Source organism: Trachurus japonicus, chromosome 17 (assembly GCF_045865225.1).
Source record: "Trachurus japonicus isolate A0001 chromosome 17, Traja_1.0".
Classification (NCBI taxonomy): Eukaryota; Metazoa; Chordata; class Actinopteri; order Carangiformes; family Carangidae; genus Trachurus; species Trachurus japonicus.
In genome coordinates, this window is record NC_140923.1 from 2334299 (window position 1) to 2354078 (window position 19780).

Genomic DNA, 19780 nt, shown 5'->3' on the forward strand with positions numbered 1-19780 from the left:
TTATTTTGTCTTAAATTTATGTGATCCTATGAGCTGCAACCCAAATTGCCCCTGGGGTCATGAAATAAACTGAACCTGAAACCTGAACCACCTAGACACCAAAATGAATTCTATCTATGTATAAACATAAACACAATTGTGATTGTGAATGCACAGATTGATCTTGCAGAGTGGTTTCACTTCTCCTTCCTCCTCACTCTCCAACACAAGAATTCTCTTCCTTATGCAGGCAGAAACTTTAGAACCAGTTGTCTCTACCTGACACAGTAATGCTGGATGTTTGAACCTTTCTGCAGACAGGTGCGAGTCGTATAAGGATCATTTCCAAAGTAGATTACAGGAGAAGAAATAATAATATGTCGTATGGATGATGAGAACTTGTTGACAAATGCAGAGGTAGCTAGATAAAAAAAACACACAATAAAATAGGACATATTTTTTCAAAAAAGCATCTCTCATGTTTCTTCTTTTCAGCCTCACCATAATCATTATACACATAACCAGATTTGGTTGTGACCCTCTCACTGGTCCACTCAGAGATGTAAAGAGTAGAGAGCGAAATACTCTGGAGACAGCTCCTGAGTCTCAGCTGCGCTCATTCATCTCTCTGCCACTGTGTTTCACATTGATGACATAACATTGATAAACAGCAATGAAATTAAACAGCTTGTTCCTGATAACCATCTTCAAGACAAATGCTGCTTTGATGCTGAACTGCCCTCCCCTGTAACAATGCTGCACCAGCATTGTTTCCCCATAACGATGCTGGTGCTCATCCAGCGCATGTTTGAAATTCTTTCACTCATCAAGGACTTGAACCTTTATTCACATTAAGCTATTTAAACAGAACACTGAAGACAGGGATCTGTAGTGCTAGGAATGGAAGTTGGACGCAATACTTAGAATACAGGTTCTTTTCCATGACACCACTCCAGTTTACAGTCCACAAAGTAACATTTGCTTGCACATGCAAAACAGGTGACTAACTTTGATTTTAGAACCAGTTCTCCATGTTTAGTTTGTCCTTTATTAAACCACTTACAGTGTACATTTTAGGCCTAAACTGAACAGATCAAACAAGTGTCCTAACTGACCATCTCTGCATCATGATGCAAGTGAGTTGTAGTGTACATCTGTGGCAGTATGGTCTGTGAGGGTTGGTCATTAAACTTATAGAGTTGAACTTAAAATGCCACTGAGTTGGTCTTGTGATTATTCCCTTTAATTTTAAAGTGTAGGTAACCATTCATTATTATAAGCTCACCAGAGTGTACCCGCTTATATACACGATTATACACTGCCTGTCACACACTCTAACATTTCGTTGGACCGCCTTTAGCTTTGATTACGAAACACATTTGCTGAGGCATCGTTTTGATAAGCTTCTGCAATGTCACAATATTTATTTCCATCCAGAGCTGCATTAAGTTTTCAAAGATGTTGTGTTTTAAATCACTCCTTAAAACTCATTTTTATCGTCAAGCCTTTCCTGATTTTATTTGAATTTATTTACTTGTTCTGGTTGTCATTTTAATTGTTGTTGTTATTTTGTTGTTCAGCACCTTGTAACATTTGTTTTGAAAGGTGCTATGTAAATAAAGTTTATAATAATAATAATAATAATAATAATAATAATAATAATAATAATAATAATAATAATAATAATAATAATAATAATTATTATTATTATTATTATTATTATATGTACCATATACAAAGGTAGAACAAGGACACTCGTCACAGTTGTCTGGACAGCACTTGGGGAAGTAAGTATCACTACTGCAAGCTTAAATGCAATAATGAATTTAATAATAATAAAAAAGTGTTTTCTTATACATTCTATCAACCAACAATTTGTACAGTGGTAAAAAAAAAAAAAAAGCAAACAAACAAAAAAACAAGTGTTGATCCTGAGATGTTTTAAAAGAAGGCACACTGAGCTCAGAGCTGCTGGGATCACACCAGGAGGCCGTAAAAGATGGCCACCAGAATGACTTCTCTCCAGAGATCGTTTGTTGATCAAGTTGTGTTCATTGGTGTTGACCGACGGGAGCTGGTCATGTGCTCCCGTGTCAGTGGGTTTTCAGGCAGTCTGTCCACACAGCACTGAGGCAGCCTCAGTCTTCTTGCCCTGTCACAGGTTCATACTGAGGTGAGTGTCTGTAGAGGCAGTAGTGCTGAGTCATGAAGAGGATGTCGAACACCACGGAGAACAAACCCAAGCCAAACTTTGTAGGATCTCCAAATATCAGCTTCCACTCATCTGAGGAGAGAGAGATAGTATCTGAAGACTGTCCTCTGCATTCATTTGAAACCATGTTAGCAGAGTTGTTGGTCAGCTGACTTCAGAAAAACACAATTCCAGATTTTGGAGTTTCCACTCAACCCAAGGCAAGGCAATTTTATTTGTATAGCCCGTTTTTATAAACAGTTTGTCTCAAAGGGCTTCACATAGAATCATAACAACATCCTCTGTCCTTAGACCCTCACATCCACTGAGGAGAAACTCCATAGAAAACCATTTTAACAGGGAAAACCAGGCGAAAGCTCAGGGTGAGCAACAGAGGAGGGATCCCTCACCCAGGACGGACAGACGTGCAATAGATGTTGTTACAGACAAGAAAACAGAACATGGAAATGTTAACAACACTACCCAACGCTGTGAAATGAACTTCTGCCAGCTGTTCTCATCAGACATGCTCTGAATGAGGCTGGGTTGAATCAGAAATGCAGGAGGAGCGGTCCAAGACTCCTCCTGAACAATGTGCATATCTGACCTGCAGCTACTCTCTGATGCCAAAGCAGGTTTGACCAGCAAAACATGGTGGCTCACTTACTTTTGCACCAGCTCTGAATGTCTTTCCCTCATTGACAACAGTGCGCTGGTGTTACTCAGTGGGGGAAAGCAGAGACCTCTCTACTGCATTTAGTGTACTTAAGAGGCATTTGTGGCTCATCCAACCCCACTTCAAAAAAGCCGAACTCTAATGCTACAAACGAGCCCAGATGGATCACATGAAAATGCATCGGCTACAGTACTTACCGTTGTTGTAAGACTGTAAAATCATCTGCAGAATACTGAGGGTTCCACCAGTGAAGTCCAACAGCACATTGCCAATACTCCAGCCTTCAGTGCTCTTTCTTCTGTAGTTCATGTATGCCTGCAACAACAACAACTGTCACTGTCAACTCCCTCTATGACAAAAAGAAATGCATCAAAATACACTAATGGTTTCTGGTGGAGAAAATTACAAAAATGTTTGAACTGGAATTTATTTCAACAGTACTGTAACAGTCCCCACCTCTCTGTGTGTGTGTGTGTGTGTGTGTGTGTGTGTGTGTGTGTGTGTGTGTGTGTGTGTGTGTGTGTGTGTGTGTGTGTGTGTGTCTCTTACCTGCGGCACATATTTGATCAGAGTGACTGCTAGTTTTATGTAGGAGAAATAGTACAGGTAATCCAGCCAGGTGATCTGTTTGGCCACAGCGACAAACAAGCTGATGAAAGCAAAGGTCCAGGCGACAAGCAACAAGATGCGGGCCGTCCAGGAGACTCTTTGACCCCCCCTCTGAAATAGAGAGGACACAAAGGTTCACACACACACTCAGAGTCAGTGACAGAACCAACTACTTAAAACGCGCTTCGTGCTAGGGCTCTTGCATCATTTTTGTGCCACGTCTTAAATGGATCCATGTTATCTAGTCATTTCATTTTTTATTGCCTATGGAACATGTCATGGTATCTCATAATGACCTGTTCTAAAAATCAATAGGAGAGGTGGGTAGAAGAGGGTGAGGGGGGGTGGGGGGGTGGGTAGGAGAGGGTGAGGGGGCAGCAACTGCAGGAGAAGTAGGAGAGCAGGCATCACTCTGCAGAGAAGGACTCCTACTTGTTGTATTTTAGTTTTTTTTTTTTTATTGTACAATGAAAAAACATGTGAAAGGAAATTTTCAGATGTCTGACATGTTTTTGAAGCCATGCTTTTTCTTGAGAGACTCCCTTTCACAAAAATGCATTTTTCTCAGCTTTCTAGAAAAAAAGTGGTCTTTTTGGTGCAACCAGTCTCTATTCAACTTAAGATAAATCAAGAATGGAACAAGGTACAAACAAATGTTTTTTCCCCTAGTTAAACAGACAGTCTCCTCTTTCCTTTGAGCTATTTGGTGTTTTCAGTGTCATAGTACAAAATATTCTGTGGGTCTTGAAATATTACTCAAAATGCCCCGAAACGCTGTCACATGGCACTGACCATTTTATAAAAAAGGGCTGGCACTCAATGAGTTAAAAAGTAATTCCTTACACTTTACTGTACTACAATGCAAATGGGAATTAATATAATGTATATTTCCAAAGTGCAAACTGCATCAGTACATGTCAGACTCACTTCTCTGCCATCTCAACAATAGAAATTATGTTCCATTCACTAATTATTTCAAAACATGTGCATTTACTTTATTTGTGTTGTTAACTCAATGTGAATGAAACTTACTAGAGAAGAGTTAGCATTAGCATCCCAGATTAGCAGTGGCTGTCTAAGCCACATTGTTTCACTTCCCTATCAGGTTTCAAGCTTCAAGTGTGTTTTAAGTGTGTGAGGAAGCACAGCTAGTATGACTGTTGGCGTGGCTACAGTGCATTAGTCATCAACAGCTGCCACAGAATTCATATGAAAAATGTATTTGCGTGGAAAACTAACCGTCCTTTTTCTGCTTCACTGAGCTCAGACAGAAAAGTGCAAGCATCTCTACGTTACAGACACACCTCATACATAGCAGCCTGGATGACGTACACCAGACAGAGCAGCACGGCATGGAGGCTGAAGAAGACATCATTGGCGTCGACAGGGTTAATTCCATTGGGATTCTTCTTCAGAAACTCCTCCTGCAGGACGATGACACAACAACTTAACACATGACTGACACCACACGCTGAACATGTGCTACGCAAAAACCTACAGCTGGTTAGGTCACCTTTCACATGACTGATCCAAAGCCTGCTGCTAAACTGTGTCGCATTAATTCAATCATTCAAATGAATACGGAATCGGGGTATTTATCATATATTGGGTCTCAATGAGATGGTCTGGTTTTACTGAGGACCTCCCCTTTATCCTCAGAAGCTGTTTTTATTTATGGAGGCTGTGAAATGAATCTTAGGATAGGGTTGGGCTGCAAAGGTCCCACATGCTGAATTCTTTGCTGCTCAGGAAACAGGAAATCACTGTGACATAGCTGGTCTTCACATGCAACCCCTGAACTGAGACACAGCTGTCATGTTTCACAGGAAGAGTCTCCTATCAGGTTAAAGTGAACACTTGCTTCAGTTCACAGGAACATGAACGAATCAGACTTCATTCATTCACCTGGTGATGTGAGGCTCATGTGGATTCCCTTCCTGTAGCTGCCTTTTAAAATATACAGTTTCTCCAGGCTCAGCAATACTAAACGTGTGTGTATGAACAGTGGAGGAGGAAGTTACCTTTATATATGGGATCCAGAACAGACCTATGTTGAAGACACTGTAAGCGATGAAGCCAGTCAGGTTGAGAGCCAGGAAGTCAAAGTTGAGACCTACAACACTGAAAACAAACACCTCAGTATTCTTTGTCCAAGCGTGTCTTTGTTCAGCTTGGTTCAAATGTGTAGAAAAAACCTGCATGATATGTTTTACATATACACTACTCGCAAAAAATTAGGGATATTTGACAAGAATATCCCTTTAAAAAGTTCATGCTACAGTGATATTCTATCATGAAAGCAGTACAGGCCTTTTAAGTAGAAGGATGCAATGGTAATGACTTTATCTCAAACAAAAACTAAAAACAATGGTGGCTATAGCACAACAAAAATCTCAATGTCTCAATAACTAAAAGTGTTGTCTTGGTCTCATGATGTCAAAATATGAACATGGTGGAGAGGAGAGGGAGAGAGAAGAGGACTGTCTTCACTGTCATTGAACCAGAACATTTAGTGGTTTGGTGACAATTGAACCACTAAAGGTAAAGGTACCTTATTTGTCACATATATAGCTAGTACAGTGAAATTCTTTCTCTGCATTTAACCCATCCCTGAGGAGCAGTGGGCAGCCGCAAACTAGATCATGAGCCAGTGCCTTTGGTCAGGGGCGCTGACTGGAGGATTAACCTAGCCGACATGTTTTTTAGTGGTGGGGGAAACCGGAGTACCCGGAGGAAACCCACACAGACACGGCAAACCTGGGGATTCGAACCCAGGACCTTCTTGCTGCGAGGCGATAGTGCTAACCACTGCACCGCCAGTAAATCAGACCTTGCTTGTGATTTTTGTGGTTAATCACCTTGTTAGAGAACAGCATGTTATTCAATAAGTAGTGAAACATTGAACAACTGGACATGTGCATTCAAAAGTTTAGAGAAGGTTAAATTAAATTCACCTGTAAAGGTTATAGAGCATTTTAGGTTGAGGAAATTTAATCCAAAAGCCAAACATGCCTAACTTTTTGTGAGTAGTGTGATGAAAAGACTACACAGACATGCATGTTCTTTACATCATGATCCAGATAACAGCAAGCAGTTACAGACATGGTATTAGCTGGTGTGGGTTAACCTAGGTGATGGATGCCATGACATGATTCTGTGTGTGTGTATGTGTGTGTGTATGTGTGTGTGTGTGTATACCTTTTCCGTCTCCAGTTTTCCCATGCTTGTGGATAGAAGGACACGGACCAAGCCAGAAAGTAAATCCAGCCGATCACTTCACTGATCACCGACACGATGTTGCTATGGACGACCATGAAGCGGATCCTGACGGGTAAACTAGAGACAGAGTGGAGAAGGTTCTGCATTTTTTCAACAGAGTAAAATAATACTCAGAGACTCAAACACAAAACCTTATTGAAATTCACATACATACTACCTTAGTGTCCTACACACAAGACAACTCATGTGTCCAATTAAGACAGAGCTCTTGTTGTCTCCAATACACCCAAAGGTTACGTGAGGTGTGTGTTAGACAAATCAAGTGATTATCTACCAGATACATTAACATCATAGCCCCCTCCACCTCAGCATGGAGACACTGCACTAACACTAGTCACATATTTGTATTTATTATAAAAGCTCCTTCAGTCTGGAGGTTACACGCTTTATTCATCAACCACAGACAGCTGAATCGGCATATTAGCTATTGGAGAACTGGAGTCATTTCATAGAAAACAACTTGTGCACACATACACAGACTTTGAGATCAACATGTCCTTCAGCCTTTCTGTACTGATGCACCCACCTGTTGAGGTCTGTGCTGTTGCTCAGCAGGAAGGTGGTGACCTGGCCGACACCTTGAGCAGTCACGTTGAAGCTGACTGCCGTCGCCTCCTCCTGCAGCACCACCTTCACAAAAACAAGAGCCACACACACTCGGTGAGCCCAGCAGCTCTCTTCTCTGACCCATCATCCATGTCTGCTGACGCTGATGTCTGCTTTGGTTGCTCCATGCTGTTAAGTCTGCACTCAATGTTGAGAGACAATGAATTCCATGTGGCTCACTCATTTTACTGTGATCTGTATTTTTCTGCAATCTGTATTTTATTGTGATTTGTATTGTGAGTTTTATGTTGGGACTACAGATGGAAATTAGCCCTAGTGGCTAAATCTGGTACAACCATCTCTTCTCTGTTCTAAAATTGATTAATGGTATTGTACACTGTCCTGTAATAATAAACTAAACTAAAACTAAAAACTAAACATACTGTAGACTTTGACTCCACTGCTTGCATTTGACGCATTCTAACATCTTTCTTAGAAAACAATGGAGCTCTATGGCACTGAGGACTAAGATCAATCTGATTATTTCTTTGCATCATAAATCAAGTGTTATTTCTATTCTACTCATGGGAATTTAAAGTGTTTGAACAGATTCGTACACTTATTCTCCAGTGTTTCCCCTACCGTTCTATTGGCGGGGCGGCCCGCCCCGCCTGCACGGGCCCCCGCCCCCCTTGAAAAACCGGACATCAAGGAGCCAATCGCGGTCAAAGCGGACCTGTTGGTCTGATCAAACTGTAGAGCGCTCCACCTGAAGCACCCAAGCTGCCCAAGCAACCAAACGGCACTATTCTCCCTCTGCCATCTGATTTTTAAATACCAGCGCTCACGCCGGGTACACACCGGGCGAGGAAGCGCCGCGAATCAGATTCACCGCGGCGTGCACCTCCGCGGCCGGCTCGCGCCCTGCAGCAGTCGTTTTGGCGTCTGGTCTATTTTGTTTAATCATAAAACTGGCGATAAAAGCACCGCTGTTTCACTATTTAACTCATTATCAGCTGCGTCAGCTTTACTTTGAAAGTCCAGTGGATCAGAACGGAGCGTTTGTACGGAGGGAGAGATCAGCTGATCCGCTGCTGTTGACTTTCTCTCTGAGCGTCTCCGCCTACAGTTGTTCTCCTCACCTGCTGAGCGTCAGGAGTTCATTATAGGGATGCACATTTTGATTTTTTTTTCTGACCGATAACCGACGCTTGTTAACCGATTATTAACCGTTAACCGATAAGATTAAGAATCTTGCGGCGCACGGCCAAAAAAAGAAAAAAAAATAAAAAAATTTTGTTTCAATTTTTTTTTTTTTTTTTTTTTTGCCGCTAAATACACACGTGCGCCGCGACAGCTGATCAGTGCGCTCTGTCTCAGCCATAGACTGTAAAAAGAATGGACGTAGCGTCCGTGACGTCACCCATTGGTTTGGGGGAGTCTGTTTTGTGCCGCTACTACGGGGGTTTGAGCCGCGCCATGTTGGATTCTACTTGCCATATTTGGAGCGGTGCGGCCGTTGGCCGGCCGAGAGCCCGCCCACTGGCCTCGTAGCAGCGGTCGCCGGACCTGTCACTCAACGGTTCTGCGCCCTAATTGGCCAGAACTTTAAACCTAATAACAGTAAAACGGTAGAGTTTTAAAAAAATTCACCCCCCTCAGAGTGTGTGCGGGGGTAGAAACTATCGGTTGAGACCAAAAAAATGAAATGTACCAGGCTGTAAATATGTTTTTTAAAGCTGTAAAATCGGCTATTTTAACATGGGGCTCAATTGGAGTTGCTCCCTTCTGGAGCCAGCCCCCAGCGACAGCCGAGGGGATTGCAGCTTTTTGAACGCGGAAGTGAGCTTCACTTCTCAGAACGACAACTGCCCCCTTGGTCTCAGCTGATCGCGCTCTGGAGGTTAGATCGTCCAATGTAGAACTGTTTTTATACAAAGTGCAGCCAAACACCAGGCTGAAGGAACAGCAGAGCTCCTCTGACAGCTCCTCTGTGGAGCTGCAGGAGAGCTGCAGGTGAACAGGCTGGAGAGCAGCGACGTCCTCTTTTTTTTTTTTTTTTTTTCCAGCGCCGTTGTTACAGGTGATGCACATCTATGTCCGTAGGCTACATTTATTGTCTGACCTTCCTTCACTGGGGCTGCTGCTGCACATACTGTCAGTTCTCCTGTGTAACTTTTTGCTGCGAAATATGACTGAAGGCACGTGAACTCGTGCCAACACGCCCCCATGAGTTGACGACATAAGGAGCTAATAAAATAAATAAATAACCGATAGTATTAATCGGTCAAAGTTCTTGTTATCGGTTAACGGTTAAACATGTGCATCCCTAGTTCATTATATATTAGACTACAGCCTATATCTTATTTTTTATACAGTCAGTCACCACTGAAAGAAGTTGTCCACTCACAGCAGGACAGATGGATAATCGGTAAAGTTAATAATTTCACTTAATGTGGCCATGAATAAATCAATTTCGATGTTTTGCCTGTTATATTTCAGTGTTGCCCAAACGCAAATCTTGAATAAGTCTTTGTACAGAGACAATATGAAATTTGCTTGTAGCCACAGCACCTAAAAAACCCACTATTTTCATACACACACTCAATAAAACACACACTCGTAGGCCTATTCTATAATTTCGATCAGTAAAATATATGAAAACAATATAAAATACTAGAGGCCAATGTGTGTGTTTGTAGCCTATTTGTGTTTATTTAATCCAAACAGAGCGCGCGAGAGATGAACACACACATCTTCACATACACCCCCCCCCCGGACTCATCGACCCCCACCCCCCCAAGACAAAACGGCTAGGGGAAACACTGTTCTCTCTATATGAATATGTAGAAGTAGATATTTGAATATACTATATTAAAGGACAATTCCTTGCAAATTCAACCTGGAGCTATAGTTTCCTAATATTTTAGGTCTAAAATAAGGATTTTTAAGATTTTCTTTTTAACATCTCCTGTTCTGCAGTAGTTCTGTCTGTCCCCGCATCGCCACAGCAGCGTCTAATGGAGGTGGACTGATCTTATGCTGTTTGGGCTGTTTACATCCCACAAAACATACTGAGCCGTCAACTTGACTCTTGCACGATACTTTGCATTACAGCTCTGTTGACCAACATGTCAGCTTTCTTGAAGTGAACAAACCCCTCGGTGTATGTTTGAAGCCATCTGACGCTGTCTGTGGGAAAAAAAGTGGTTTTGTGGAATGTAAACAGCCTAAACAGTGCAAGATCGGTCTGCTCCCATTATACACATATACAAATGTGTCTTGTAATCTCATATGGGATGGGCCACAGTGGTGGCATGACACGAAAAAAAAAAAAATTCATTCATTCATTCATTAATTCATTAGTTCATATACACTGCTGGGACAGACACAACTACTGCAAAACAGGAGGAATTAAAAATAAAATCTTCGGATTCATTCTTTTAGACCTAAAATATTAGGAAACGACAGCTGCAGGTTGAATTTGCCTGGAATTGTCCTTTAATTTCGGCAATTCCAAATATACATTTTGCATCAAGACTTGCCAGAAAAAAAAAAAGAAGCCAGAAAATGTAGAGAAGTAGTGTGTAGTTTAATTTACCTGTTCTGGCAGTGTGATTATAGATGAGTAGTTTGACTTGGAGCTGAAGGTGACATTAAACTGAATCACAAGTGACTGGTTGGCAGGCGAACTAGAACAGAAACAAACATTCAGTCAGAACAAGTTCCCCCTGTATATTACTGTAACATTTACATACTCATGTACTTGTCTAGATTGTGTTAAAAAAAACAAAAAACTTTCTAGTATTTCTGGTCTATGTTTTTTCCTAATGCTCTCTCATTCAGATGTGTCATTTTGACTTTTAGCTTCTAGGTCAGATTTTTGTAGGATTTTAGGCAGCAGTGTTGCTCATGTACAACTATCTTGTTCACATGATGGATATTTATTGGGTGTGTGTTTGATGCATCACATCCTCCACAAGCTTTCATTTTTGCATTCTGCTTTGGGCTTTTTTTCCCTCTGCAAAGCCTTTGTCAATTTGTGCTTTCAGGTGCATTGGTTGAACCTCTTTTACTTAACAGAAAGAAGAAATCGAGCACTACCCTGTTGTCCTTTTGCAATCTGCCATTAAGTTAGTTTGAACGATACAAGAACCTTGTTTTCTGTTTCGCTATAATGTGCACACTTTCTCTGATAGGCTTGTGAAGTTACCTGGAGGTAATGCTGATGTTTGCTTTAGAGCCTTGTGAGAGTGTGACAGCAGCTGGAGCCAACAAGTTCACACTGCAGTCTGGAGAACAAACAGAGAAATCTATTAAAATCAAAAGAAATCCAAGATGCTCATATACTGTAGGTAGACATCACATTATGGACTGGCTTTATCATACAACTTGGTAAGATTTAACATTTTATGTTGCATTCTGAATGGAAAAAAGAGACAAGTCAGCAAAACACTGTATGAGGAACAAGCCTGTGTTGTTAGTATCACTGCTCCTACACTGTTCATACTGGTTTAATGGATCTTATCCAGTGATGCTGATGCATTAATTATGTTTAGTCAGAATAACCAGAACAGCCAGTCACCACAGAGGTTGGCCAGAGTCCACAGGAGCAGCAGCTGAGCAGACAGACACCTGACTGACCCAGGACCAGCCATCTCCGCAGAACGTCAGGTACCGTCAACCTGAGGGACGCACAGCAAACACAACACTTCAGAAATGAAAAACACAGCGACGTTTTCTACATAATTAATGACAACACATTTGAACAACAGTTCATTTGAACAACAGTTCAAATCGGGTTCAAACCCAACCAGCAGAGTAAACACACAAACTGTGACAGCAGACAAAGCCACAGGTCGCAGTGGAGAAGGAGGCAGCGAACGACCCGGTGAACACAGTTAAAACACTGCGGTGACTTTATCTACAAACTGGAGAAATGATAAGAACTCACCGCAGCTGTGTGTGTGTGTTTGGGTTTGGGTTGTCTCTGCCGCTTCCTCATCAGCTGGTCACAAGACAAACCTGCCGAGCTTCTTCTGCTTTCTCTCTCTGAGTGTAGGTGATGGTGCGTGACGCCCCCCAGTGGTCGGGAGTGTAGATCACACAGAGGCTAACCAAAACTAGTTGGCTTAAAAATATAATAATAACAGCCTAATAATTCATGTGTGAATACATATAAACCACAACATATTCACAACATATTAAACTTTTTGCATGGTGGTTTGACTTGAACATCAATGATGACTCAAAATGACTTAAAAAATGACACAAAATGAATTACACATAGCCTACTAAACTGAAAACTGCGACCTCCAAAACCATGATATGAGCCAAACCATGAATATTGTGAACCTTTCCACCTACTAATACAATACTAATACATGTGAGCCTCAACATTCTTCTTGAGGCTTTTAGGGTCTTTTCAATTTCTTCAAATATAAGGCAATACACACGTGCACATTATAACATAATAAAAAATGTTGTCAGTAGAACTTAGGTTTTCTCCGAACCCCACAAAAAAGACCTTTTCTAATTATCTTGTTTTTACAAAGACATCTGTCATGGCTGAATGTTTGGGAATCTTGGACTTTGTGTTAAAGGGATAGTTCACCCAAAATTCTAATTCACCCATGTTGACTAAGGGCTGGGAGAAGTTTCAGAGTCCTCCGTGCCTTCTCGGGGTTACGGGGGGGGGGATTGTTCCGAAAAAAATTAAATAAGTCTATATTTTAAGCTTGTTTGTAGCGGAAGCTCCCAGTGATTTGCACTGACAGGCGGAACAATTTCTCATGTTGGGGCTTCAATACAAGAGGGACATTACAGACGAGCAGCATGGAGGTATTTGGATGTCCCCCCCCACCCCCGTAACTCCGAGAACGCACTGAGGACTGAAAATTCTCCCAGCCCTTAGTCGACATGAGGGTGAGTAGATAATGAGTGAAATTTGAATTTTGGGTGAACTATCCCTTTAAGATTGGCCTACTTTACCTGCAGAAAACTGATATTGAATTTCTATGAGAGCATGTTGGTAATTCCCCCCACTTTTCTCTAAATTGTACTTTTCATTATTTTGTTTCAAGATGACATGGCAATGAAAACTTCATGGAACACTTGCAGATAACCAATTCACCAGCTCAGTAAGAAAAGTTTCTTCATTTCCTTTAAATACCCTTTTTTGGTAAATATCCATTTCATTCTATCATTGTACAGCTTTTAGCCAAATTGTGTTGTCTAGCTCCAAGTATTTATTTGTATTGTGGATGTTTCAGTGGAGATTGACACAAGAATGATGATATATTGGTTTATTGACACAGGAAAAATATTCCACATTCATGGTGACTTTAAGTTAAATATGAATATACTTGTCTAGCTTTGTGCTTTTGTGCCTTTAACTATCAAGTACATCTCAAAGACAAACAGAAATCACAGTGCAATAAAAAATACATATTTAACTTATCCATCTACATCTTATAGTTTTCAGCTCCAATGTCTGAAGCACAGTGACTTTCACGTAATGCAGGGGAAAGTACTGTGAGAAGAGTTCAGGAGAGTGTCACTGGTTTATAGGATTTTTATCAAGTAATTTCTCATTCTTTCAATATTTAGCTTTGTCATTTGTTTTCTTAATATAAAATATAAATCAGGATTTGTTTACATTAAAAATAATCTTACTGACTAAAAGGGTTTCACGTTGTTTTCAAGTTTGATATATCAAAGAATTTAAATAAATATAAAGGAACAAAATAGGGGCCCTTACAGTGTTTAGACTGAATTACATCTCAACAGCAGTATACTTTTTATATTTTCTCCAGGGATTCAGAAACAGTGGCGGTGGTACTTGGTATTGTTTATCACATGCAGCTTATTCAGACTGTTTGCAGTTGCAGCTTGGACAGCAGGCTGGGGACGACAGTAGGGTGGTGCACATGGACGTAGTAGGCAGCAGCTCCTCCAGCCATGAGGGTCAGGCTCAGCTTCATCAGACGACCAGTGATGGAGGGCTTGTCGTCCGCCGACTGCAAGAAATGAACAACATGTTTACATTTGCGTACTGTTGAGATGTACTCCTACATATATTTAACATTAGGCACAAGACTAATAAAATGCAGGGGAAACAACACTGATTTCAGACCTGTCTGGTTTTCAGGGGCTGGTACATGCGGTCAAACTGGGTGAAAATTGCCCTGCGGGCTCCTTCCCATTTCCCTGGTCCCATCAGGCGGTACTGGTAGGACGTGACTGGTCCCCACAGAACTCTCTTAAACAGTTGGTAGTCTGTGAAGAAGAGCCAGAGGAGATTCGGGCGCACTCCGACCTCTCCAGCTATTTCGTCCATGTAGGAAACAAAGTCCACCTGCAGGGGTGTCAGCTTCGACACGATGTAGCTGTGCAGAGGATAGACCGCAAATTAGCATGTAGTATAAGTTTGGCATGAAAGTACGCTACTCATGCATTTAATTTGAGGAGTTCTGATTGCTTATAGTGATTTAAACAAATAGCCAGAGTACCTTAGATATTGCTGATCAAGACTTTACTTTAGAGACTTGAGAGCTGCTTAACTCAATGGTTTTATACTAAAAATGGAATGTGTGTGAATGTGCTGCATCTAAGAGCTAAAATGACAGATATCTAAAAGGTGAGTGCATATTAAACTTGCAAACATGACTCATGAGTCTAACATACATTTGCTACCACAGTACTCACAACACCTTAATATGGTGACAATATGTCAGTGTGTCTCTGAACTCATCAGAAAATCTATGAATGCATCTTTTTGTAAAGCAAATTCATGATTGGTTTACTTTTTCTCCATGTCTGTTGTGTCCTTCTCCACAGCCTTGATCATGGCCTGGTTTGAGGGCAGCTTTTTATGTCCTGAGGAACAAAATAGAGAGGACAGACAGAGGTGAATAACTGGCAGAAAGCTTGCGAGGTATTTAGACCAACAACCAGTGACGAGCGAGAGACGCGCAGCATCACCTTTGAAGACACGTGCGACCCAGCGGGACTGCATCTCAGCCTGGGGCATGATGGCACCCAGGGCGTGGATGAAACCCACAACGGCCAGAGTGGGATGCTCCAGGTTGGGTGGGAAGATGTGCTTGTACATGCCCACACGGTGACCAGACTTATACAGAGCATTGCTTGGCAGGAAGGGGAAATCATAGCTGTATCCTGTGGCGAATACGATGGTATCCACCTGAAATGAGGAAGAGGAAAGTCAGTTACTGATTAGCTGAAACTGTGAACTGGAAGTGAAGCTCTGACCCTTGAACCCTCAACTGACCTTTTCCGCTACGCTGCCGTCATCGAAGACCACGGTAGAGCCACGGATCTCCTTCACGTTTGGTTTGACAACGACCGACCCAGACAGAATCCTCAGAGGCAGGTCGTCGTTGATCACTGGGATCTGACTGAAGAGCCTGAGGGAGAGATAATCTGATCTCACTGACTGATGGAATGTAATTCATACTCCTTCACTGCCCCCATACATCAGCAATCAACAGTGTGAAAAAGCCTCCCGGCAGCACTTACCTGTGTTTGGGTTTGAGGGCGTACATGGTGTGGTCATACATGGCGTTGAGTTTCTTCTCACCAAACCAGTTGAAGAAGCCCATTGGAAAAAGCTGGAACAGGATGTGGACAAAGCGTGTGTTGTACTTCATGTCCACTGGCAGGCCGTTGTCGGAAACCTGGCGGATGACCCAAGCGCCACGACGAGTGCTCAGATGCACCTGCAGAACGAGAGAAGACACGACACGTACTGTGTGAATATCAGGAATCAGAGCGTCATATCAAAAAGATGATAAGAACGTTTTAAGAACCTCTTCCGCCACTCTGCTGGCCTCCACGGCGATGTCGCCACCGGAGTTACCAATGCCGATAACCACCACTCTCTTCCCGTACATGTCCTCAGGCCCCTTGTAGTCCCAGCTGTGATAGTATTTTCCTTCAAACGTCTCAATCCCTGCAACGCAACAGATGTTTGTGTCACTCTACCTGCTACTGTATCATCCAGATGTGGAGCAGATGGTGAAACCTTGATTCTGTTACTGTTTCAGTGCAGGATGTAAAAATCAGCCTCATTTTGTGAGCCTGGGAGAATTTTATGTGAAATTTACACTGATCAGGGATGACATCTGTTGGCCCCTTTTGCTGCCAAATACACAACAAACTGTGCTGCATTGTGTGTTGTGACAGCTTTCTATCAGAAGCAGCATGAACTTGTTCAGCAGTTTGAGCAATAGTAGCTGGTCTGTTGGATGGGAGCACACGGGCCAGCTGTCTCTCCCCACTGTTCCTTCCTTGGACCACTTTTGATAGATTGTTGGGTAAAAGAAATGAGAGCACCATGCATCTGGCGCTGCAGGAGGCACCAGTCTTTGTAGCAAGTGTAGGCCAAGTTGCACACAGGTCTGCCAACACTTCGCAAAAACACCAAAGCAATAAGATAAGACCAAAGCAAGGGGTTTACTCGGTGCAACCAACCGAACGCTGGTCCATGTATCAAACTGACATGTGAACGAAAACTTCTTAAAAATACTGTCTCTACTCAGCGGGAAATAACTGAGTCAGCACAAAAAGCACTGACTGTGGGTGGAGACTGGCACATAGAAAATCATGACCAAGAGAGAATCAAAAGAAAGGAGTCAAGGACCCCATCTGGTCAAGGTAGGGACTACATTTAGACAAAGGGAAAGGGAAGAAACCTTCGCTAATCTACATAAACTGTAGTGAAATAAAAGAGAAGTACAGAGGCTATAGCAACTTCTAGTCTGGTCTAACAGGCTCGGAATTATGTCCATTTTCTTGGGGTAAACTCTACTGCACCGAACTTCTTTTGGGCTTATTGCACACCTTTTGAGACTATTATTATTTTGTACTACTGAATGTTGGAAATAAAGGTTCCTGATAGCAGCTGGCCATGTTTTAGACCTTATTTTTACTCCAACAAGATCCTGACCACTGCAGACCGGGAACACCCCACAAGAGCTGCAGCTTTTTACATGAGAGAGACCCAGTTGTCATAAATCCTCACGCTGCTTCTAACACATCAACTTTGAGGACAACATGTTTACCTGCTAGCTAATGTATCCCACCCACTAGGACTGACTGGTGTATGTGGAACACGTCTTTACCTGGGAAGTCCTTGAGTGGCAAGTTAGGATAGGTGTAGTGACCGGCGCAGCAGATGACAGCATCAAAGACGTGACGCTCCTCCTGTCCATCTCTGCTCTCCGTCACCACTTCCCACTGACCGGTGCGTGAAAAGTCTGGTCTCTGTCTGACACTCTTCACCGAGGTCTAAGATACACAAATGATTCATAATTAGTTACATAAATAGAAGCGACAAATACTGAATGACTGAATGACTATTTCGTTACCTGGAAGCGAATGTGTTCCAGCAGTTTGAAGTGTTCTGCATACATCCTGAAGTATTTGAGGATTTTAGAGTGGTGCATGTAGTTGGGGTAATCAGCAGGGATGGGAAAGTCACTGTAGCACATCATCTCTTTGGAAATGTTGATGGTGAGGGAACGATAGATGCTGGCCCTGTTTGGCTCTGACACTTCCTGCACAGAAACAAAAGAAATAAAAAAGAAATAATAATGGTGGTGAGATTGACAGCAGTGTAAACACAAAATTGTTGTCTGCTGTTTTTTTTTCCTAACTCAATTCCTTGCCTTGAACTTCCACAGTCCGCCCATGTCATCACTGCTTTCAAAGCAGGTTGGCACCATGCCCTCGTCCAGGCAGGCCTTCATGGCGGTCAGGCCACTGGGGCCGGCTCCGATCACTGCTACCCTTTGCACCATGATGGAACTGCAACAGGAGAAGGAGAAAAATGAATTTGAAAAATCATATGTAAGTGCATAGTTCCAGTTGTGCAACTCTGTCTTGCACAGCTCATGATGATGACAAATTCAAAACATTATACCAATTCTACACATAATTAAAACAAACATACCGCATGTCTGTACCTAATGCATCATAATTGTTTTCATTTTTCATTTTCATCTCATTCACAGTGCTCCAGGAAAAGTCAACTCAAACAAGGAGATAGATCTGATATATTAATGTCCTTGCAATGGACTATTGAAATCTTTACTATCACACACAGTATAAAGCAATCACTGGATTACGTTAATGTTATTGAACTCTTATCCCCCGATTTATTCTCCTTTGTATCTAAAACGTTCTCAGTTTCTAGAGGTAAAAAGAGGACTGATTTTCTTTGAAAGCACTAAAACAACAGAATCACCCACTGCCTGGGATTTTCTAGATAATTTTTCTGAAAATTACTTAGATTAAATTAGATTATTATCATTAACTATTTTCACATTGTTCACAACTGGATTTGAATCTCATCTTTGTCATTTTCATTAACATCTGTCTAGCAGTGTGATGCACCAGGAGGCCACGTCTATAGAATAAATTTACTTTGCTCTAAAACTAAAAATTACAACTCATTTTCCATCTTACCTTGATCCTTGTGGTTTGGCGTTGTGTGCCTGTCAAGTGGGACGAACATCCACGGATCACAGACTTTTATACTGACACCGTCACTGAATACGTGCATCTTTTTGATCTCCTCCTGCCCAAAAAAGGTGATTGCCAACTCAGGTTTTGTTTACGAAATTGCAGTGGGTTTGACTTTGACTAAAGTTCAGCATGTGTTAAATCAAGTGGATGCAATTTGGAAAAGGGCTAATGAGTAACAAGACGGGAGACAGGTTTTTTCTTAGTGATCCATTTAATTAAAAATCACTACTACAATCAAAATCTACAATCAAATCATTCAGAAATAACCCCTCAATAATAACAAACAGCACATTCAAATCCTCAGAATATAACACAGTGTAATCACATGTCCATAAAGGAATACATCACATTTCATTATAGAGCAGGCTAAACGGAGTGCAGTGCAGTATATTGGAACTGGAATTGTCATGTTTGACAATGTGCAAGAAAGAACACATGTGGCTGAAAATCTTAAAGAGCTAAATAAATTCAATGCATTTTTCTTATTGGTGGTATTATTAACAGGTGACAGGTGGAATGTGTCTCACACACACACACACACACACACACACACACACACACACACACACACACACACACACACACACACACACACACACACACACACACACACACACACACACACACACACACACACACACACACACACACACACACACACACACACACACACACACACACACACACACACACACACACACACACCCATACAGGTACGGGGGGTTTACAGGGTCACTTTCCCCATACCAGCCCAGTGGTGGTTTATGAGGACCCTGCTTTCCCGTTGTCCTAGAGAGGTGGCTAAAAGATCAAAGTGGTCTAAAAAAAATAAAAAAAATTCCTGTCTACTTAGAATTAAACTACTGTGTAAGAATCCAGAGAAACGAAAATCTAACATTTTGGTGGATTGAGAGGACAGGGCGGGAGGAGGCGTTTCCTAGCACAATGGTGAT

General features: G+C 41.9%; 3 protein-coding genes across 3 annotated transcripts in view; 1 reads left to right on the plus strand and 2 right to left on the minus strand.

Moving 5' to 3' along the window:
- Positions 1-19780, plus strand: part of LOC146969721 (NACHT, LRR and PYD domains-containing protein 3-like) — a 264684-nt gene that overhangs the window by 51913 nt on the left and 192991 nt on the right. The window lies entirely within an intron of this gene.
- On the minus strand, positions 1789-12296 carry ctns (cystinosin, lysosomal cystine transporter). The gene is made up of 11 exons (XM_085804459.1): positions 12235-12296; positions 11866-11965; positions 11494-11572; positions 10882-10972; positions 7261-7364; positions 6654-6791; positions 5477-5576; positions 4760-4879; positions 3396-3566; positions 3044-3161; positions 1789-2263 (listed from the first exon to the last, which is right to left on the minus strand). The coding sequence occupies exons 2-11, from the start codon at positions 11936-11938 to the stop codon at positions 2118-2120; spliced, it is 1140 nt and encodes a 379-aa protein (XP_085660585.1). The 5' UTR covers positions 11939-11965; positions 12235-12296; the 3' UTR covers positions 1789-2117.
- LOC146969723 (flavin-containing monooxygenase 5-like) lies at positions 13993-18870 on the minus strand. The gene is made up of 11 exons (XM_085804117.1): positions 18768-18870; positions 17969-18107; positions 17669-17857; positions 17423-17588; positions 16109-16251; positions 15819-16018; positions 15571-15706; positions 15264-15483; positions 15086-15158; positions 14416-14668; positions 13993-14299 (listed from the first exon to the last, which is right to left on the minus strand). Exons 2-11 carry the CDS (start codon positions 18098-18100, stop codon positions 14150-14152), a joined length of 1662 nt encoding a protein of 553 aa, XP_085660243.1. The 5' UTR covers positions 18101-18107; positions 18768-18870; the 3' UTR covers positions 13993-14149.